Genomic DNA, 23,980 nt, shown 5'->3' with positions numbered 1-23,980 from the left:
GAATACAAGAAACTGTTGGATTCCAAATGCGTGTATCTTCATCAAGGAATTATAAAGTGTAAAGCCAGTATTGTTACCATAAGTAATACTATTTCACAAGTAAGAAATACAACACGTTTTATCATAGTCATAATGAATAAAAGATTTCATTCATCGTGTTGATAGGCCTGTAAAACCTACAGCAGAAAAGATAAGAGAAATAACCCACTACAAAGTCAAAAGAAGTCATTATGCTATACAGATTGTAAAAGAACACATTAGAATAATGTTCATTCCATGTCAAAGGAAACAACATTAAAAAGTGTCCCCACTCGACCAAATCCAAATCTAATGAAATTTGGTGTGAAGATTCAATATGGTCTTTGGTGATTATGTACCAAATTTCAGTCCAGTATGTTGAGTGGTTGAATTTTTGAGGGCTTTTTCTTTTAAAGTTCTAACAGACATTTGGTCATTTGCTTTTAATGAACACAGACAAGTTTTTTATGCTGAAACACACCATGGCAAAAATTAGGGACTTAGCCACACCTAAATATGGATACAAGCCTCTGAAGTGGCTAGAAAATTCGTTGTGCTGTTCTGAGAGCCAAGGTTTGACTGACCACTGCTTGTTTTCATGTGAACCAGTCACACGAAAACTTCAGATGGTTAGTCCTACCTATGATGTCTACAGATCAAGTGTAATTAACATTGGATGCCTCGGTGAAAAGATATGTATCTGCAATGTTGGCCAAAATATTGTGCGTGCAAATTGTAGGCTGTTTTTTGGGTTAATGTCTCAACTGTCTTGTTCAATCCTTTTTTCCTTACCGCATCTGGAAAGATCGTACTTTAAGCTTTCAAAGCTATATTGTTTAATTTCTGGATCTTGCATATTGATGAGGGAGAATACCTATCAAAAATAAGGAACATGGTTTATCGATAAATACAAAAAAAATTAATACAATTTTAAGCTGTAAATCAAAAACTATGTAATTTTAGTGTTTATAAGATTTGCCTGTGGTTTAGGAAATGCTGATAAGTTGTGTTTTTACATTATTTTACCATATAGAATATAAATATAATAAAACCTCAGAAAATATTCTTAAGATTATGAAATATTATAACATGTAGAAGATCATGATGGAATGTTATGTTGCTTTAGAACGTTGTAACCCTACAATGCATGGTGATGCAAATATGCATTGTCACTCAGTTTCCATCGGTATTATAAAACAGCAATACTTTTTAAGGCTCTGTCCTCGCAACAGTGTTACATTGCTGAATCACCACTTTCAATTGTTGCTTTCATTATTGGCAATTTTCACAGTCTGCGTCTTCTGTGCTGAGTAATCTTTGGCATTTGGCAGGTTTGCCACAAGTTCTGGAAATCAGAGAATTTCAAACGTGTCAGGGAAATCAGGGATATATCAGGAAAATTTGAAAAAAAAAGGAAATCAGAGAATTTCAAACGTGTCAGGGAAATCAGGGATATATCCGGAAAATTTGAAAAAAAAAAAGGCACTGGAAAAATTTCATTTTTGTCTCAGTAGATGAAATGGTTTGTTTCCTGAGATGTCGTGCATCATTGCTGGCTGGTGGCAGCTGAGTATGTGCTGTGCTTCGCTACTCCTTCATTCTTACTGCTTCTACCCTTCCTACCATTCCCCTCAGTTTGCAGTTAGTGCTGCCACCACTTCTTGCCCCTAGCCTGCCAATGAGAGGCAGGGGGCATAAGGAGTGGTTTGTTTGGACCTGATTCTTAAGACTGTTGACGCAGCGGCTGGAGATGGTGGTCGTGTGTGTGAGTTGTGTCTGAGTGATTATGTGAAAGTATTTGTGCTCTCATTTTCTGACAAAGGCTAGGACTGAAAATTTAATTGTGAGACTGTGATTCTCTTTCCTACATCCCTGTTTGCAGCTCAGTGATCATCTTCACAATTAGTTGTTACCTATCCTCATTAGCATTGATTCTCAGAGTATTCGCATACATTATCTGTTGCATGGATTGGTCACCGCGGTCTCATTTAATCAACACGGTGTCTGTGACGTGTGAATAGCTGGCCACACAAGTGGACTTCAACAACGGGCCAAACTGCAGGCCATTTCTACAAGTATATCTAAGGGATCGGACCTGCTGATCTGAAGCCCATCGTTTCCCACTAATGTGCAGGCCCTACCTGTTGTATCTGATCTCACCACTGCTCGCAGGCTGGGTCTGTTTGTGTGTGGTGTAATGCGGTGGATTTTTGTGGTTGGACCCAGGATTGCAGTGCTCCTCGCCAGGCCAGAGGCCATGGGTGATGGATTTAAGGAATTGCGGCTGTCTTACCGCAAGTACATTCTACAGTATGGCATTGTATAGACATTTTATTTATTCTAGTACATTTTGGCACTTTGAAAGTAGTTCATATATTAGGAAGTTTGGACGATTTCTAAGATGAAGAAAATTGTGGCAGTCGTTGGCAGTTGTATGCTGTATACTCAAATCACACTATACTGTAGAATGAAATGATCCTGTGGCGTTGATGGCTGGGAGTCCCCATCTGGGGAAGTTCGGCCGCCAGGTTGCGAGTCTTCATTCAGGTGACGCCACATTGGGTGACTTGCATGTCGGTGATCACGAAATGATGATGAGGACAACACAACATCCAGTCCATGAGTGGAGAAAATCTGCAACCCGGCCGGGAATTGAACCTGGGCCCACTGTATGGCAGGCAAAAACGTTACCACTCAGCTAAGAAGGCAGACCAAATACCTGTAATATCTTTAAATTCCTCTAAAATAGTGGACATTACACAGTGGGTAGTAACTGACAGTGACAAACATAATAGAATCAACATTTTACTGGTGGTCACCTGTAGTGTTGGTTACACAACTCTTCCCTGCCTTCTAAACTTCTCTCAAGAGACCTGTTTTTTTCTGAAGCTATTTCTGAAATCTGTGAAGATATTTTAAATCTGTCTTGCGACTCCAAGCAAATGCATATTTGTGTCACCAGTGGTCTTAATGAAAAAGATATACCATTTAGCTTGCTTTCTCCATCTAAAAACAATTCATTACAAGATATATTGATGTTAGTACTTAAGAAGAGAAGTCCCTTTGTTTCTTTTTTCCAACTTCAGTCTTTATTACCCATCAGATCTCAGAATTTGTCAGGGAAAAATGCTAAAACTTGTCTGGAAATCAAGGAAATATGAGGAAATTTCAGTTGGGGAAACTTGTGGTACCCTATTTGGTGTTGACATTGTACAATCTTAAGTGTTGAGTAATGAGTGTTTGAATAATCAATCATCATTGTTATAGCTAAAGGTAATCATTTAAACAGTATGTTTTGATAGGCTAACCATCCTATTATGGCAAAAGTCAACTACAATCGGTTAAGGAAATGTTGCCAGTGGACAAGGAGCTTCTATGACATAGGCCTGGGCTTGATTTTACTGAAGATGCCAAAATTTGTTCATACTTCTAATGCCTTGTTGTTGACAGAATTTCAATTCCTCCTGAAGACTTGCTGCAACCCATTTGGTAAAGAAAAACATGTAACCAAGAAGGCATTAATGCCAGTAAACATTGCAATAGGTTGAAATTACTGACTAATGAAGTTTTTAAGCCTGGTCAGAAAATTTGTACCAAATGTAGACGTGAAGTGGTCCAAAAAGAATCACCCCACCAGGATAAGCAAGAATCGCATCCACTGAAGACACAGGTGTTGTTGATGCTTGCTTTCCTGCTAATACTTCATTATCATCACTTGGAGAGTCACCATTAAAGCTTCAATGGATCAGCAAAAGGGACTCAATGGGATACCTGAAGTGCGGAGTTCTGAAAGTCCAAGGCAGCATTACTAATGTAATTGCCACAGCTGCTGGTGTGAGCCAAGTAGATATTGCTCAGATACAAATAGAAGTGTGCCAAAAATATAAAGATTTGGACATCTTAATTGAAAACTTAAGATTAAGCTTCGGAATTAGAGCAATTGCAGTAAATTTTGACCCTGGCTCTAAATTGCTGGACTATTGAAAAAAATTGCTAAAGAATTTGCTGTTTCAACTAAAATGGTGAAGAAGGCTAGGAAACTAAAGATGGAAGGTGGGTTTTTGGCAACACCTGCCAACCGAAAAGGGAAAAGGCTCAATGATGAAGTAAAAGAAAAAGATCCTCACTCTTTTTTAAGATGATGATTGATTTTTCTCATTTATTCCAAGCAAAAAGGATTGTGTTACAGTAAGAGTAAATTGGGAAAAGATTCACAAGCAGAAAGGCCAGCTGCTTTGTAACCTGTAAGAAATATTCATCGCTTATTGTAAGCAATGTGGAAATCAACTGAGCTTCTCAAAATTTTGTGAGCTAAGACCGAAATGGTGTACTACAGTTGGCGCTTCTGGATCACATTCACTATGTGTATGAGCAATTCATGAAAATGTCAGCTTCCTTCCAAGATGACTACGAGGATTTAATGGGAAAAAAAACTGTATGCAGTTTGGAATCAAAAGATTGTATGCTGCAACATTGTGAGGAATGTCCAGGAAAAATGCAACTAGAGGCTTTTTTTGAAGATGCTTTTAAAGACTATGACCCTGACAAAACAATGGAATGCAAGCAGTGGATCCGTACTGACACACACACAAACACACACACACACACACACACACACACACACACACACACACACACACACACATTAGAGACACATCAGAGAACTGTTGAAGATTTTATGGAGACACTCATTTTGAAAATTACCGCTTTAAGAAACCATCACTTTGTGTCAAAATACCAAAGTTTGTACCTTAAGCAGCTAAAAAGAAATATTGCAGAAAATGAATTAATTATGTTGATGGATTTTGCTGAGAATTATTCATTTTTGTTCAAGATACTGTGTAAGGATTTGATTGGTAGAATAGTCAGGCCACATTACATCCAATTGTTGTCTGTTTTGGTGGCAAAGAATTTCAGAGTATTAGCATTTGTCTGATCAGTGACTGTCTCTGCCATGATACCATTGTCATCCATGCGTTTCAAATAAAGTTAATAGCATATTAAGACAAAGATTCAAAACATGAAGAACATTTATTACTTTAGTGATGGTTCAGCTGCTCAATAAAAGAATTTCAAAAATTTAATCAATTTATGTTTGCACAAAAAGAATTTTGGCAGCACTGCCAAATATAATTTTTTTGGAACAAGCCATGGTGAATCGCCTTGTGATGGCATTGGGGGAACAGCAAAAAAGACAGCCCATGCTAGTCTGCACAGACCCTTAGATAACCAAATATTGACTCCATATGATTTGCTCAAATTCTGTGGTGATAGTATTACAGACATAACATTATTTTTTTCTACCAAAAGAAGAAATTGAAAAAATTTAGCCTGATCAAGAAACAAGGTTTGCCATGGGACATACAACATCTGGAACAAGAGAAAATCACCATTTTAAGCCAATTAATTGTCATCAGCTCAGAGTAAGCAGAGTTTTCAACGATATCACCACAGTCACAGTTAATGCCTTCGAAGCAGATCAAGAAATTCCAGTAATATCAATTGCAAGTTTACAACCAGGACAGTATGTTGGATGTATGTAAGACAATTTTTGGTGTGTTTGAAACGTGTGTGAAGATTCACATGAACAACAAGATGTAATTATAAGCTTTATCCACCCACACACTGCTCATACCTTCCACTGGCCAACTGCTAAAGACTGCTAAATTTCTGAGTAAAATAATTTCGTGACTTTAGTAGCATCGTCATCAGGAAGACAATACAGTAATCTACAATCTGTCGTTAACAAAAAATGGAACTGCCTACTAATTTTGTTTTGCAAATTTGCTGTTTTTTGCGCTATACTTGTTTTTTTAACATGTGTTAAATTAAAGTTTGAAACTGATTTTTATGCTTGAATAAGAAAAAAATAATTATGGCTCTTAGTAAGCAAAATATTTCGTTTTTCAGTCTTCTTGAACTGCTAAAATAATAACTTTTGAAATGTATTCTTACACATCAAAATGCAAGATTCATTAATTAAACACTGTAGCTTTGAAAGCTTAAAGCATGCTTTCTCCAGCTGTGGTAAGAAAAAAGGATTGAAAAAGACACAGTTGAGATGTTGCCCCTCAAAAATTCCCTAAAATTTACATCTCGAAAATTTTGGCCAACGTAGCAGACGCATATCTTTTCATCTAGGCCTCCAATGTTAGTTAAATTTGATCCATATGTAGACATCATAGGTAGGAATAGCCCTCTGAAGTTTTGGTGTGATTGGTTCATATGAAAAGTGGAAGTGGTCGGTGAAACCTTGGCTCTCAGAATAGCACAATGAATTTTTTAGTCACTTTAGAGCTTGTGTCTATATTTAAGTGTGGCTAAATCCTAATTTTTGCCATGATGTGACTCAGCATAAAAAGTTGTGTATGTATTTTAAAGCAAATGACCAAATGTCTGCTAGAACTTTTAAAAAAGCCTAACAAACTTGACACTTTTGCACCTTCGTATGTGATGCAAAGATGAGTAGCCTCTCTTTAAAAGCCCCTAAAAATTCAACCACTGAAGATACTGAACTGAAATTTGATATATAACCATCAAAGACCATATAGAACCTTCACACCAAATTTTGTTAGATTTGGAAATGGTTCAATGGGGACCCCTGGTCCCTTAATGGGGAATGACCCATAAGCATAACAAAAAATTAAGTCAACCAGTCACAGCAGAGAAGATATGTACGATACGTACTGCAGATGGTAGTCCATCGCTGCGTCTGTAGCTTCATCTTCCACCACTGTCTGCTCCACTTATTTGAGAATTGTTAGTACTCAATCCTTCCACTGCATCCTTGGATGTCCCCTTAGTCATTTTCCAGCGGGTTGAGAATGGAGGACTCTGTATGGGAGGGATCCATCAGCTTAAAGGATGTGGCCAAACCACTGTAGCCTCTTCTGTCCTAATATTCAGCCTATGTGTGGCTTTCCAAACCACTGGTACAGATCATCTTTTGTTCTTGATTTCCAATTACTGACTACGGTATTGTAGATGGGCCCATAGATATTTTGAAGTATCTTTCTCTTGAAGGCACAGATTGCTTCTTCAGTTGTTGCTGAAGTAGCCCAGGTTTCACAAGCATGTAAAAGTACTAGCTGTACTAATGTCGTGTACAGCTGAATCTGATTCTTCTGTGATATCAGTCAAGATTTGAATAAATTATTCAGACCAAAGAACAAATGAGTGACTTTTATCATTCATTGATTGAGTTCTTTTCTCACTTCACTTTTATTAGTCAGTATGGATCCCAAGTACTCGAATTCTTGAACTCGTTCAGAGGTATGCCCATCAACAATAATGGAAGGATGGAGAGTTTGACAGCATGATACAATGAGATATTTTGTTTTATCATCACTCACCACCAGCCCAATTTTCTTTGCATTGTGGAGAAATCGTGAAGTATCAACTGATATTTGTGCCAGGGAGTCACCAACAGTCACAGAATCATCAGCAATGCCAAAATTGTGTCTGCTCCCAGTATCTCCATTTCTCTAATTCAACCAGTGTCACAACTTACTTTGATCAATGCTAAGTTGAATTGGTGTTGGTGCCAATGAATATACTTGTCTCAAGATACCAACATAGTTAATGTAGATGATCTTATTTCATTAATAATAAAACATAACTTATCATATATAACAATTGCTCATATTGAGAGTTGTGAAGATCACTAATGCTCTGTAGATTTTGTGCAACTCTTCAAAAGTTTCAGGCTGAAAGATTCTAACATCTTTATTAGCTCTGATTTAATCCCTTTTTATCAGAGTTCCTCTGGAAGAATCCCTTTAGCTCATCGGTCAGAATTTTTCTTTGCCTTTACAGCAATGTATATTATCATGGGCTGTCATTTTTTGCTGCTTGTGGCCGATATGTACAAGGAACGCTCAAAGTAGGTAGCCCTGGAAACAGCCCACTGGAAAATGACGTGTTGGATCCATCACATTGATGTCACTGTCATATGGCGATATGAAAGATACAAGTTTGAACAAATACTTACATGTCTTGGTTCAGTGCATCCTGGATTAATTTCACCATGTAAACCAAAGTGGATAGGAGGCACCCCTGTCTGGATGTCCAAGCAGAAAGCAAAAAAAAAGTGGCACACTGGGTCAGACTATATACCTCAAAAAGCACATACTAACTTGTGTCTGCTCACTGGCAGTTTCCAGTGCCAGCACTAACAAATGTAATCCTCAGAAATGTGACTCATAGAACTTGTACTTCTCTGACTCAGGAAGTGTCGCCAAGAAATTAGAACATCTGAAGACTGCTTTCAGTAACAATGGAACAACAGATCCAACAAGTAGTGGGGGGCAATAGTGTGATTGACTGACTGGCTTGACTTTGTAACATTTAGCCAATGTGACCTTTCTTTTTAGGTACTGTGAAAAGCTAAAAGCTATTGTTTTTTTCCAATAGCATGCAGATCTACTTTATGGCTTAATAACGATAGCATCCCCTTGGGATGTTCTGGAAGTGAAATAGTCCCCCATTCGGATGTCCAGGCGGGGATTATTCAAGAGGATATTGTTGTTGGGGCCGTTTTACAGGCCTGAGCATGAGATGTTAGATCCCTTAACTGGGTAGCTATGTTAGGAAGTTTGAAAAGAGAAGTGAATAGGTTGAAGTTAGGTATAGTGGGAATTAGTGAAGTACAATGGCATGGAGAACAGACAGGACTTCAGGACTGGTAAGTACAGGGTTATAAATACAGAACCAAATAGAGGGGATGCAGCAATAAGTCTAATGATGATGAAGAAAATAAGAATGTGGGTAAGCTACCACAAACAACATGGTGAACTTATTATCATAGTCAAGGTGGACAAAATGCTAATACCCACCAATTAGTACAAGTTTATATGCCTGCTAGCTCTGTAGGTCATGAGATTGAAACAGTGTGCAATGAGATATAGCTAGTTAATGGAGACAGAAATTGAACTGTGGTGAGAAACTAAAATTCATATGTATGAAAGCGAAGAGGAGGAAACAATAAGAGGAAGAGATCAGGAGCAGGAGATAAGTTCCGTCCCATCGATAATGAGGTCATTAGATCCGGAGCACAAGCTCGGATTAGGGAAGGATGGAGAAGGAAATCAGCCATACCTTTTCAAAGATATTATCCCGGCATTTGCCTTGAGCGAATTAGGGAAATCACGAAAAACCTAAATCAGGATGACCGGATGTGGGTTTGAACCATCGTCGTCCTGAATGCAAGTCCATGATAGGAGAACGGATTGAGAGAAAGGTGTGAAAGGTAGAATTTTGCTCGTACAATAATGTAATCATTGCAGACATTTGGTTTAAAAAACATGAAAGAGGATTGGATAAGTGAAAGAGAGCTGGAGACACAAGGTTTCAGGTCCATTATGTAATCATAAGACAGAGATTCTGAGACCAGTTTTAAAACCGCAAAAAATTTCCTGAGGCAGATGTGGACTTCGACCATAATTAGGAACTGTACATTAACTGAAGAAACTGCAGAAATATAGGAAATAAAGGTGGTGGGGTGTGGATAAATTGAAAGAATAAGAGGTGGTTGAGAGTTTTATTGGGAACATTAAGAAAATACAGGAAAATATGAATCTGTAGGTATGAGAGATCAAATAGTGAAAGCAACAGGGGTTCAAATATGCAAAAAGACAAGGCCTGAAAGATATCTTTGGGTAACACATGAGATATTGAAGTTTATTGACAGAATGAGAAACTATGAAAATGTAGTAAATGAATTAGAAAGAAGGTAACACATGCATTTTAAAAATGAAATTGTTGGAAAAATTCAAAATAGCTTAGTGGGTATGGTTAAATGATAAATTCGAGGCAGTAGAAGCATGCATGGCTAGTGGAACGATATGTGTTGCCTATGGGAAAATTACGGAGCCCTTCAAAGAAAAGTGAAGCAGCCGCATGAGTATCAAGAGCCAGTACTAAGCAAAAAAGGGAAAGTGGAAAAGGTGTATAGAAGATCTATACAAGTAAAATGAACTTGAAGTCAATATTACAGGAAAGGAAGAGCAAGTAAGTAAAGGTGAGGTGAGAGATATAATACTGTGAGAATAATTTGACAAAGTGATGAAAGCTGTAAGTTAAAACAATGGTCCTGTAATAGACGACGTTACCTCTGAATGATTGAGATGCATGGGAGAGCCAGCCATGACAAAACTATTCCACTGGGTGTGCAAGGTATGTGGCACAGATGAAAAACCCTCAGACTCGAAGAAGAGTGTAATGACTCCAATTTTAAAAAAAGTCAAGTTCTGACAGTTGTGTGTAATACTGAAACATCAGATTAATAAGTTATGGTTGTAAGCTACTGAAACCAATCATTTGCAGAGGACAGCAAAAAACTGGTAGAGGCGGACTTCAGGGATGATTAGTTTGGGTTCTGGAGAAACACAGCAACACACAAAACAAAACTGACTATACGACTTACATTAGAAGATTGATTAAAGAAAGGCAAACCCATATTTACAAGATTTGTTGATTTAGAGAAAGCATTTGATAATGTTAACTTTAATACACTCTTTGAAATACTGAAGGTAACAGGGATAAAATACAGGGAGTGGAAGGTTGTCTACAACTTAGACAGAAACCAGACTGCAGTTGTAGGCATTGAAGGGCATAGCCTATCCCTGATGTTATTGTCTGTTAGAGAGAGATTAGAGTAGATTCAGTTTTTGATCCATAGATCCAAAAATGAGATGATTCTCGTAGGTGTGGAACGTGTCAAAAAGTATAACATAAAGAACATAAAACATTTGAATATAATATTCACTATCATGATCATTTGTCAGGAGATTGCCAATATAGATGAACACATTACAGTAAACTGGAGCTGCTAATATTTACAGGATTAATACACTGTCAGAATGAAACATAGTTAAGCACATTTAATAAATTTATCTTACACAAAACACCTTATATTGACTGTTGTGACCAAGTGCTGTCAAAACTGAAATCTAATATATATTTACTTCAGCTGGTCTAATAGTCCCTGTTAAGATATTCATCTGTAGAATAGTACATTGAGCAAGCTGCGAAGGAAACCAAGGGGAACTTGGAAAAGAGGCTCACAGTTCAGAGAGAAGAAGTGAACACTTTGATGCTTGTTGATATTGCAGTACTGCCAGGGATGGAAAAGGACTAGGAAAAGGGGTTAAAAGTAATTGATGAAGTCTTGAATAGAGGTTGTAAGATGAACGCCAACAGATAACTTGATGATGTGAGATGCAGATTGGCAGTAACAAGTAAATCATTTCTTAAAAAGAAATTATTTAACATTGACTAAATTTAAATGTTAAGAAGTCTTTTCTGAAGATAATTCCCAGGAGTATAGCCTTGTACGGAAGTAATATATAGACAATAAACAGTTCAGGTTTTAAATTAGGTGTAACAGAAGAATGCTAATGATTGAATGGGTAGATTGAATAACATGAGGAGGTAATGAACCGAATTGGTAAAAGAAGAAATTTATTGCACAACTTGACTAAAAGGTATGATCAATTGAAAGGACACATCATGAAGCACTAACGAATCATCATTTTGGCAACTATGGGTGATAAAAGTTGCAGAGAGACCAACAATAGAATACAGTAGGAAGCTTGAAAAGGATGTTATTTTGCAGTAGCTATGCAGAGATGAGACTTTTAGAGATTGGCTTACATGTAGAGTATCATCTCAAACCAGTCTTTGGACTGGATACTACAACAACAACAACATGCCCACCTCCAACTGTATGACCTTCAGCAGCGAAAGGTGCCATAGAAGGCTGTAGTCATCGCATATGCAGACCATCATATGGAAAATAGTGGAACATGCTGCTGAGGACAACTTACTCAATTTCAATAGCTGCTTAATAACCTGTGCATCACCTTCTCATAACTGCATAGATAGGTGTTGTCCTTGCAACACATCCTTCCCTCCCGTAACCCTCCTGGTCTCAATCTCTGCTAGCCTCCTGCCACATACTTTTTTACTGTACCACAGGAGCCTAACTTTACTCATCCTGTACCACATGCTCTTCCCTGCAACTCTGCTCTCTTGTCTCCACCTAATCCATTCCTCCATGTCATCATCAGTGTGCACAGCTCTAAATCACCAGTGCTGGTGGCTGTGTCACTTTCTTATCCCATGCATATGCAATCTGTCCCTTCCACATTCATATCCTGTGCAACTGCTGCTTCTCTCCTAACCGACAGCCACCCTTTACCAACCCTCTCTCTGCCTTTCCCACTTCCCTCCTCCTTTCTCTCCTTGCCCACTCCACATGATGCAACCCATGACTCCAATCAAGTTGCAGAACTGTGTTCCTGACACAGTGGGGCTCTGCTTGTGTGTGTGTGTGTGTGTGTGTGTGTGTGTGTGAGAGAGAGAGAGAGAGAGAGAGAGAGAGAGAGAGAGAGAGACTGTGAGCTAGGGTAAAGAATTAAGAGGGTGAAATGAGTTCTAGAGTTACGCATATGTTTGAACTGGTTGTAGCAGACATCTTCTTCCCAAATTACAAGAGAGTATATTTGAAGAAGACCAAGAAGCCTAGGGAGATATCAGTTGGACTATATCATGGTCAAAGAAAGAAAGAACTTGAAATCAAATTACTATAAAGCTTGCACGGATGCAGACTTCGACTGTGACCTTAACCTAGTAGTGATGAACACGAGATTGAAATTCAAGAGGTTACTAAGAAAAATCCATATACGATGAAATTAAATATTGAAAATGTAGTACAGAATGAGATGAAGTGGAAATTCACTGTGGCTGTGACCTGTTGCCTAAAAATTGAGAGTAGTTCAGCAAAAGAGTCTTGAAGAAGAAAATAATTAAGGCAGGCTAGGACGCTGTAAATATAGCAAAAGTAGAAACAAATGACTCATGGATGATTCAGAAAGTATTTAGTTTGTGGACGGAAGAAGAAAATAAATGTCTTAAAGAAATTGGTAGGAAGTCAGTGCTATTGGCCGCTTAAAAAATTATTAATAGGACATACACGTGGTAATTCAGTATAGATGAGAGGGTACTGAAAAAGATGTGATTGGAGTAAAAATTGATGCTGCATACAGGAAAATTAAGCAAAATTATGGAGAAGAGAAAGAGAGGTGCAATGCAAAAGGAAGGGCAGACAGTAGCAGGAGTACCTCGCATGCCTTTAAGACAAGAAGTGTCCTGGATTATGCTTTGGAAGAAACAGGTGATGTAGTAATGCAGTCAGGGTTTTTCAGAGCACAGAATGACCTGAATTTAAAATAGTTGGCAGGAGTTAATTGTATAATCCCAGAGTTACTAAAATCTCTGGGGATTGTAGGAACTAGAAGAGTTCCTGTTTAAAATCTTAAAATCAAAGTAACAGGTGACTTACAATCAGATTTCCATAAATCATCACATTACCAAGGATGGCACATGTGGGTAAAATGTGAAAACCATCAGGTGCTTAGTCAGGTGAATCACATTTGTAAACTGCTGAGCATAATAGTACATAAAAAATAACTAAAGACATACACCAGAGAAGCAATTTGACCAGTGCACTTAGTAATGAAAGGCAGTCTGGAGAAAAATTGGGATACCTTTCTAATATTTGTGGGTCTTTACAAAGTCCGCATCAATGTAAAACAGAATATGATGTCTACATCTGTACTCTACAAACCACTGGGAAGTGCCTGTCAGACGGTTATCAGTTATCACAGCTTTTTTCCTGTTTCACTCATGTATGGAGTGTGGGAAGAATTGTTGCTTAAACAGTGTTATAATGAGTCTAATCTTATTTTTCCAATCCCTGTATGAGCTATATACTTATCATTTAAAGTTGATTCCAGAAACTTTCTTAGTAGACTTTCATGGTTATTTTGTGTGTCTTCAATCATCTGCAAGTTAAATTCTTTCAGCGTCTTAATGACATTCTCCTAAATGTCAGACAAACCTGTGACAATTTGAACTGCTAATCTTTGTATTCGTTCAATATCCTCTGTTAATCCTGTGTGATACGGTTTCCACACACTTGTGGATGGATCACGTAAGTCTTTTGTGTGCAGTCTCCATTGTAGGCTGGTTGCATTCCCCTAGAGCAGAGTTTCCCAAACTGTGTTCTGTGATAAACTTCTGCAGGAAGTGAATAACAGCTCCATGTTGTTGTTGTCGTGGTCATCAGTCCTGAGACTGGTTTGATGCAGCTCTCCATGCTACTCTATCTTGTGCAAGCATCTTCATCTCCCAGTACCTACTGACATCCTTCTGAATCTGCTTAGTGTATTCATCTCTTGGTCTCCCTCTACGATTTTTTCGCTCCACCCTGCCCTCCAGTACTAAATTGGTGATCCCTTGATGTCTCAGAACATGTCCTACCAACCGATCACTTCTTCTAGTCAAGTTGTGCCACAAATTTCTCTACTCCCCAATTCAATACCTCCTCATTAACAAACTGCCTATTGGCTTCTGTCTCGGGTTCTTCGGCCGACGTTCATCTAATGATTTTTCTGACGTTTCGCCAGCACGAGTGGCTGGCATTGTCAAAGCTTCACCCTCCATTGCCGGTGGTGAACTGGAGCCGAGCTCGCAGGCGTAGACTATATGTACCTGGTGCGCCAACATCCGAGGGCTTCTCCGCGGTCATTTCCAGTGCGGTTCTCCTCTTGCTACCTGCGACGGTCGTTCGCTGCAGTACGGGAAGCCAGGATCCGTTGACCTTAAGGCTTTCCTCTTTCTTGTTCAAACTGTTCGCGTGTTTTTGTATTTCTACAGTTTCTCTGAACAAGCGCATGTGATAGTGCTTCTCTACAGCCAGAACTTCCGTGTCGGCGAATTTTATTACGTGGTCGGTCTCATTGAGTGCGTGCTCTGCCACGGCCGATTTCTCCACCTGCCCCAACCTACAATGTCGCTTATGCTCGTTGATCCTGCTGTTGATGGATCGTCCAGTCATTCCGACATAAACTTTTCTGCATGTGCATGGTATACGGTATATTCCCGACATTGCAAATGGGTCTCTTTTCTCCTTTGCCGATCTAAGACACTCTTTGATCTTCCTTGTCGGTTTGAAAATCGTCTTTACGCCATGTTTGCACAATATACGGCCGATTCTGTCCGTCACTCTGGGAATGTATGGCAGAAAGGCCGTACCCGACATTTCTTTTTCTGGTTCCTTACTTGGCCGAGTGTTTGGCTCTGTTACACTTCTAATATAATTTTTGGAGTACGCATTGCTCCTCAGGACAGTTTCCAGGTGTTGCATTTCTCGTTTGAGGTGTTGCGGCTCACATATTCGTCCTGCTCTCGTTACGAGCGTACTAATCATGCCTCTTTTCTGGCTCTGGTGGTGGTTTGACAGTTTGTGCAGGTATCGATCCGTGTGTGTCGGTTTTCGATAGACGCTGTGTCCCAGGTTTTCGCCGTCCCTTGTGACCAGCACATCTAGAAATGGCAGTTTCTTGTCCTTTTCTACTTCCATGGTAAACGTTATGTTGGCATGGAGGCTGTTCAAGTGTCTTAGGAAGTCACCAAGCTGTTCTTCACCATGGCTCCACACCACGAAAGTATCATCGACGTACCTGTACCACAGCTTAGGTTTGCAAGTCGCCGAGTCCAGTGCCTGTGCTTCGTATTGTTCCATGAAGAAGTTGGCCACCACTGGACTGAGAGGACTACCCATGGCCACGCCTTCCAGCTGTTCGTAGAAATCTCCATTCCACGTGAAATAGCTCGTGGTGAGACATGCATGGAAGACTTTCTGATGTCCTGCGGGAAAATGGAACCGATGTGCTCCAGAGTGTCACTGAGTGGCACTTTCGTAAATAACGAAACAACATCATAGCTGACCAAGATGTCGTTTGGTGCAAGTTTCAGTTTCTTCAGCTTCTCAATGAAATGTCCTGAGTCCTTAACGTATGTGTCAGTCTTCCCAATGTGCGGCTGGAGCAGAGAGGCCAAGTGTTTTGCCAGTTTATGTGTCAGTGATCCAGGAGCGCTAACAATCGGTCTCAGTGGAACGTTGTTCTTATGGATCTTGGGTAATCCATACAGCCGAGGTGGTAGGGCTTCTGTGTTGCGCAGGTTTCTCTGTATGTCCGCGTCAGCCTCCATGCCAACATAACATTTACCATGGAAGTAGAAAAGGACAAGAAACTGCCATTTCTAGATGTGCTGGTCACAAGGGACAGCAAAAACCTGGGACACAGCGTGTATCGAAAACCGACACACACGGATCGATACCTGCACAAACTGTCAAACCACCACCAGAGCCAGAAAAGAGGCATGATTAGTACGCTCGTAACGAGAGCAGGACGAATATGTGAGCCGCAACACCTCAAACGAGAAATGCAACACCTGGAAACTGTCCTGAGGAGCAATGCGTACTCCAAAAATTATATTAGAAGTGTAACAGAGCCAAACACTCGGCCAAGTAAGGAACCAGAAAAAGAAATGTCGGGTACGGCCTTTCTGCCATACATTCCCAGAGTGACGGACAGAATCGGCCGTATATTGTGCAAACATGGCGTAAAGACGATTTTCAAACCGACAAGGAAGATCAAAGAGTGTCTTAGATCGGCAAAGGAGAAAAGAGACCCATTTGCAATGTCGGGAATATACCGTATACCATGCACATGCAGAAAAGTTTATGTCGGAATGACTGGACGATCCATCAACAGCAGGATCAACGAGCATAAGCGACATTGTAGGTTGGGGCAGGTGGAGAAATCGGCCGTGGCAGAGCACGCACTCAATGAGACCGACCACGTAATAAAATTCGCCGACACGGAAGTTCTGGCTGTAGAGAAGCACTATCACATGCGCTTGTTCAGAGAAGCTGTAGAAATACAAAAACACGCGAACAGTTTGAACAAGAAAGAGGAAAGCCTTAAGGTCAACAGATCCTGGCTTCCCGTACTGCAGCGAATGACCGTCGCAGGTAGCAAGAGGAGAACCGCACCGGAAATGACCGCGGAGAAGCGCTCGGACGTTGGCGCGCCAGGTACATATAGTCTGCGCCCGCGAGCTCGGCTCCAGTTCACCACCGGCAATGGAGGGTGAAGCTTTGACAATGCCAGCCACTCGTGCTGGCGAAACGTCAGAAAAATCATTAGATGAACGTCGGCCGAAGAACCCGAGACAGAAGCCAATAGGCAGTTTGTAAGCAAGTGGCCACGAAAGCCTTAACAATTTTCTACCTCCTCATTAGGTATGTGATCAACCCATCTAATCTTCAGCATACTTCTGTAGCACCACATTTCAAAAGCTTCTAGTTCTCCTTGTCTAAACTATTTATCATCCACGTTTCACTTCCATACATGGCTACACGTGACTTACTGACACTTAAACCTATACTCGATGTTAACAAATTTCTCTTCTTCAGAAATGCTTTCCTTGCCGTTGCCAGTCTACATTTCATATCCTCTCTACTTTGACCATCGTGAGTTATTTTGCTCCCCAAACAGTAAAACTCATTTACTACTTTAAGCATCTCATTTCTTAATCTAATTCCCTCAGCATCACCCTATTTAATTCGACTACATTCCATTATCCTCGTTTTGCTTTTGTTGATGTTCATCTTATATCCTCCTTTCAAGACACTGTCCATTCCGTTCAACTGCTCTTCCAAGTCCTTTGCTGTCTCTGACAGAATTACAATATCATCGGTGAACCACACAGTTTTTATTTCTTCTCCATGGTTTTTAATACCTACTCCGAACTTTTCTTTTGTTTCCTTTACTGCTTGCTCAATATACAGATTGAATAGCATCGGGGAGAGGCTACAACCCTGTCTCGCTCCCTTCCCAACCACTGCTTCCCTTTCATGTCCCTCGACTCTTACAACTGCCACCTGCTTTCTGTACAAATTGTAAATAGCCTTTCGCTCCCTGTGTTTTACCCCTGCCAACTTCAGAAATTGAGAGAGAGTATTCCAGTTAACATTGTCAAAAGCTTTCTCTAAGTCTACAAATGCTAGAAACATAGGTTTGCCTTTCCTTAATCTTTCTTCTAAGATAAGTCGTTGGGTCAGTATTGCCTCACGTGTTCCAACATTTCTACGGAATCCAAACTGATCTTCCCTGAGATCGGCTTCTATTAATTTTTCCATTTGTCTGTAAAGAATTCGCATTAGTATTTTGCAGCTGTGACTTATTAAACTGATAGTTCGGTAATTTTCACATCTGTCAACACCTGCTTTCTTTGGGATTGGAATTATTATATTCTTCTTGAAGTCTGAGGGAATTTCACCTGTCTCATACATCTTGCTCACCAGATGGTAGAGTTTTGTCAGGACTGGCTCTCCCAAGGCTATCAGTAGTTCTAATGGAATGTTGTCTACTCCGGAGGCCTTGTTTCGACTTACGTCTTTCAGTGCTCTGCTGAACTCTTCACGCAGTATCGTATCTCCCATTTCATCTTCATCTACCTCCTCTTCCATTTCCATAATATTGTCCTCAAGAACATCACCCCTGTATAGACCCTCTATATACTCCTTCCACCTTTCTGCTTTCCCTTCTTTGCTTAGAACTGGGTTTCCATCTGAGCTCTTGATATTCATGCAAATGGTTCTCTTTTCTCCAAAGGTCTCTTTAATTTTCCAGTAGGCAGTATCTATCTTACCCCTCGTAAGATAAGCCTCTACATCCTTACATTTGTCCTCTAGCCATCCCTGCTTAGCGATTTTGCACTTCCTGTCGATCTCATTTTTGAGACGTTTGTATTCCATTTTGCCTGCTTCATTTACTGCATTTTTGTATTTTCTCCTTTCATCAATTAAATTCAGTATCTCTTCTGTTACCCATGGATTTCTACTAGCCCTCGTCTTTTTACCTACTTGGTCCTCTGCTGCCTTCACTATTTCAACCCTCAAAGCTACTCGTTCTTCTTCTACTGTGTTTCTTTCCCCCATTCCTGTCAATTGTTCCCTTATGCTCTCCCTGAAACTCTGTACAACTTCTGGTTCTTTCAGTTTATCCAGGTCCCATCTCCTTAAATTCTCACCTTTTTGCACTTTCTTCGGTTTTAATTTACAGTTCATAACCAATAGATTGTGGTCAGAGTCCATATCTGCCTCTGGAAATGTCTTACAATTTAAAACCTGGTTCCTAAATCTCTGTCTTACCCTTATATAATCTATCTGAAACCTTCTAGTATCTCCAGGGTTCTTCCTTGTACACAACCTTCTTTCTTGATTCTTGAACCAAGTGTTAGCTATGATTAAGTTTTGCTCTGTCCAAAATTCTACCAGGTTGCTTCCTCTTTCATTTCTTAGTCCCAATCCATATTCACCTACTACGTTTCCTTCGCTTCCTTTTCCTACTGTCGGATTCCAGTCACCCATGACTATTAAATTTTCGTCTCCCTTCACTACTTGAATTATTTCTTTTATCTCATCACACATTTAATCAATTTCTTCATCATCTGCAGAGCTAGTTGGCATATAAACTTGTACTACTGTAGTAGGTGTGGGCTTCGTGTCTATCTTGGCCACAATAATGCATACACTATGTTGTTTGTAGTAGCTTACCCGCACTCCTATTGTCCTATTCATTGTTAAAGCTACTCTTGCATTACCCCTATTTGATTTTGTATTTATAACCCTGTGTTCACCTGACCAAAAGTCTTGTTCCTCCTGCCACCGAAATTCACTAATTCCCACTATATCTAACTTTAACCTATCCATTTCCCTTTTTAAATTTTCTAACCTTCCTGCTCGATTGAGGGCTCTGACATTCCACGCTCCGATCCGTAGAACACCAGTTTTCTTTTTCCTGATAACGACGTCCACTTGAGTAGTCCCCGCCCGGAGATCCGAATGGGGCACTATTTTACCTCCGGAATATTTCACCCAAGAGGACGCTATCATCATTTAATCATACAGTAAAGATGCATGCCCTCGGGAAAAATGACGGCTGTAGTATCCCCTTACTTTCAGCTGTTCGCAGTACCACAACAGCAAGGCCGTTTTGGTTAGTGTTACAAGGCCACATCAGTCAATCATCCAGACTGTTGCCCCTGCAACTACTGAAAAGGCTGCTGCCCCTCTTCAGGAACCACACGTTTGTCTGGCCTCTCAACAGATACCCCTCCGTTGTGGTTGCACCTATGTTATGGCTATCTGTATTGTTGAGGCATGCAAGCCTCCCCACCAACGGCAAGGTCCATGGTTCATGGGGGGAACAGCTCCATGGAGAACTAAAAGTAACGTAACTTTCTTTCCCCTGTGATTTTAATGAAACTAATTATCTTTTTTAGTTTATTAAGTTTTCTGTTGTATTATTCTTTTATTTAAAATTGAAGTAGTCATAGGACAAAACAAGTTTTTCCCATTTTTAAAATTTTGTTTACCTTTAAAGTACCATGATTCTGAAAGTGTTCTGTCAGAGGAAAATTTGAGGAACCCCTGCCCTGGGGGATGGGTCACATGAATGTTTTATAAGTAATATTTGTAGACTGATTGCATTTCCCTAGTGTTCTAGAAATGGACTCCAGTCTGCCTCCTGTTTTGCTTATGACTAAAACTATGTGATTGTTCCATTTAATATCCCCACATGTTGTTACACCCAAGTATTTGTGCAAGTTGAACAACTGTTGCTGTAACTTGTTGAAATGGTAATTATACGATACTACATTTTTTGTTTCATGAAATGCACACTTTAACATTTATCAACATAGTGTCCTATGGCAATAATATCAGTGAAAATCAAACAGTGGAAAATCTAAGACAGAATGTAAAAATATAATGAAAAGGATAGTTGCTAGTCAACATAAAACGATGCTTCGACACGGAAAGACACAACAAAAAGACTGTTGAAAAATTAAACTATTGGCCAACATCAAGGTCTTTGTGAAAAATGGACAACATACACAAACACACACACTTATGCAGATGCAACTCTCTCTCTCTCTCTCTCTCTCTCTCTCTCTCTTCTCTCTCTCTCTCTCTCTCTCTCTCTCTCTCTCTCTCTCTCTCTCTCTCTCTCTCTCTCTCACACACACACGACCACAGTGTCAGGCAGCTGGAGCCAGACTGTGAGCTGCAGGGCATTATGGGACAGGCAACTGGGTGGGGAGAGGGATAGCAGGTGTGCATGCAGGGACGAGGTGGAGAATGGGGCAGCTAGGTGCAGTTGGGAGATTAGACAGCGGACGGTGGAGAGAGAGAGGGGGGGGATCTTAGCAGAAAAGGAGAGAAGTAAAAAGACTGGGTATGTTGGTGGAATAGAGGGCTGTGTAGTGTTGGAATGGGAGCAGGGAAGGGCTGGATGGGTAGGAACAACGACTAACGAAGGTTGAGGCCAGAAGGGTTACAGGAACGTGGAATATATTGCAGGTAGAGTTCCCCCCTGTGCAATTCAGTAAAGCTGGTGTTGGTGAGAAGGATCCAGATGGCAGATAGCTTGTTTGGCTGTATGTAAGGAAGACTTAGAAGACGTTGAAAGTAATGGACAACACACTTAAGCATAAAAAAATAAAGACAAAAATGATGTGATGAGGAGTAGCAGAAGGATGATAAAGACGTGCTTGACATAATAATTGGGAATTACACAATGATAGAAGAAATGAGAGAAACCGCCCATGTAGGAAGCAAAACTACATATTACGGCTAAAGTAAGGAAGACGACAAGTCTTGGATTGACACAGGTGCAGAAAGCTTTCTGCTGTGAAAGAGCTGTACCAGTATCAGATATTCATATAGAAATGGTGACGTAGTTCCTGAAAGTGTCTGTCTGGAGCACGACATTGTATGAAAATGAGTCACGGACCATCATAAACCTAGAGAAGAGTAAACCAGAAGCTGTTGCTATTTGATGCTATCAAATAATGCTAAAAAGTGGACTGACAAAGTATGAAAAGAAAAAATACAAAGAAAAGTAAGTAAGAATAGAAGTGTATAAGACCCATACCAGAAGAAGGATCAGGTTAGTAAGATATCTGCTACAGCACCATGGTCTACATAAACTTGCACTAGAAGAAGCAATGGAGAAGAAAAATAGTAGAGACAGACCAGGATTAGAATATGTGGAACGGGTTATAGAGGATGATGGATGTGAAAAAAGAGACACAAGATAGGATAAGATGGAAGACAGTATCAAGCCAGTTAAAAGACTGATGACTTAAAATAGTTTTCATGGTTTACTACTCACCCTCTAGCCTTGCAGCCCGAGTTCCTCAGTTGCAATTGACAGTTCGTGGTCTGGAAAACTGGGCACGTATGTCTGTATCAGCTGTGTCCATTGTAGTTTTGTGCCAGAGCTACACTTTAATGATTCCATTTTACAGTTTAATGATTCAGTTGAGATCTCGTATTTGATTAAAATCACGTTGGCTACAACAGTCAAGGAGGCTTATAATTGGAAAAAATCATGGAAATTTTAAAATATTTATTGGAAGAATCTCCAGCATAAAAAGCAATGCTGCAACAAAAATTTTTAATCACGTACCCAGTGATATAAAATGTCTGACAGAGAGAAAAGTAAAATATGATAGCAAACTGAAAAAGTTTCTCCTTGACAACTCCTATTTAACTCACTTCTGTACATCTTTTTTCTCTTTGTAAATAATAATAATAATAATAATAATAATAATAATAATTTGAAATGTTCGGAATGTAACTGTAAGTACAAATTAATTTTCATTGTGAATGTAAAATGACTCATATCACATTATTACTATGTATCCTGCAAAATGATCTCTGGAACACATAATTAACTAACTAACCTACTCACTCTACATCAAGGCATTATCTTAGGCAACCTAACCATCCCACAAAAGCCTTGATATATTTCCCTCATTGTAAAAACACAACATATTTAGCACAAATTTCAGTTTCTTAGCAGTGCCATTGGCTGTTTACACTCACACTTAAACTTGCTTGTTTTTAGACACAGATGTTTTTGCTTTTAAATGCAACTGTGTCAAAATTCACTTTGTGACATTGACATCTGCCATGTGTGTGATTACTGTTGTCACTATCTGCTCCACCATGTTCTAGGTACTAGTCATCTAAATTACACCTGACAACAAATACATTTTAGCATATACCTGAATGGATACTCAACTTTTAGCATATACGAGAATGTATACTCAACATATCTTTATTGCCATGTTGTATTCTGATTTCTACATCTGTCATCGTGTAGCATGTTAAATATAAGAATATATTGATTTTTTTGTTTTAAATCTAAATTGTGCCAAATTTTCTTTCAGAATTTGAATTTCCATCATCATTAACACGTATTGAAAGGGCATATATACATATGCTTGCAAGGGACATAGGTCTTCGATCCAAGAGCAGAGGGTATGTGGACTGTATGTATTGACATTGATTGTGTATTATGGGATCATTTCATCATGTACATAAGTCAGATATTATTATCAACTGCACTTCACAGTCGGGCTGTAATGGCCAGAGAAAGTGGCCATTTGTATGTGAGTAATGGTTGTGTATATATGTGTGTTTTCTATTTCTGAAGGAGGACTTTTTGCCCAAAAGCTGAAATGTGTAGGAATCTTTTCATTGTGTGTGTCTGCGACTCAGTACCTCCTCAATGTGGAGAATAGACGTTATAACACCAAGTTGAATATACAGATGATGTAGAACTACACATCAGCTACAGTTATATATAGCAGTAAATTCATGGCCATGGACATCCTCATGGTACCCTCCTATGTCAATCTGTTTTTGGACCATGTAGAGGAAACTTTCCTATCCTCCCAAAACCCTGAACCCCTTATCTGGTTGATGATATCTACAAGAGGTACATCCAGGACCAAGACACTCGTTCCTCCACAGTATCAACACCTCTCCCATTTGCTTCATCTTTCCTCTTCAGCCTCACCTCTCGGATGGCTCCATCCATACTTCTGCCCATATCTAGCCACTAACCATCAAAAATATCTGCATTTTGACAGCTGTCATCCCATCCACACCAGCAGATCATTCTCAAATAGTCTAGTCACCTGTGGACAATGCATCTGTGATGACAAGAATAGTGTACTGTAAGTGGCACTAAGG

The 23,980-nt window shown here is 39.7% G+C and overlaps 1 protein-coding gene across 3 annotated transcripts in view; it reads left to right on the top strand.

Annotated features, from left to right (window-relative positions):
- Nucleotides 1-23,980, top strand: part of LOC124622217 (3'-5' RNA helicase YTHDC2-like) — a 302,377-nt gene that overhangs the window by 9,389 nt on the left and 269,008 nt on the right. For all 3 annotated transcript variants that reach the window (XM_047147868.1, XM_047147867.1, XM_047147869.1), the window contains exon 2: nt 23,173-23,263. In XM_047147868.1, coding sequence (XP_047003824.1) covers nt 23,173-23,263 — 91 coding nt within the window. The remainder of the gene's footprint in view (nt 1-23,172; nt 23,264-23,980) is intronic.

This window comes from Schistocerca americana, chromosome 7 (genome assembly GCF_021461395.2).
Source record: "Schistocerca americana isolate TAMUIC-IGC-003095 chromosome 7, iqSchAmer2.1, whole genome shotgun sequence".
Taxonomy (NCBI): domain Eukaryota; kingdom Metazoa; phylum Arthropoda; class Insecta; order Orthoptera; family Acrididae; genus Schistocerca; species Schistocerca americana.
Note: the sequence above shows the minus strand (reverse complement) of the source record. Positions and strands in the feature narration are given on the sequence as shown.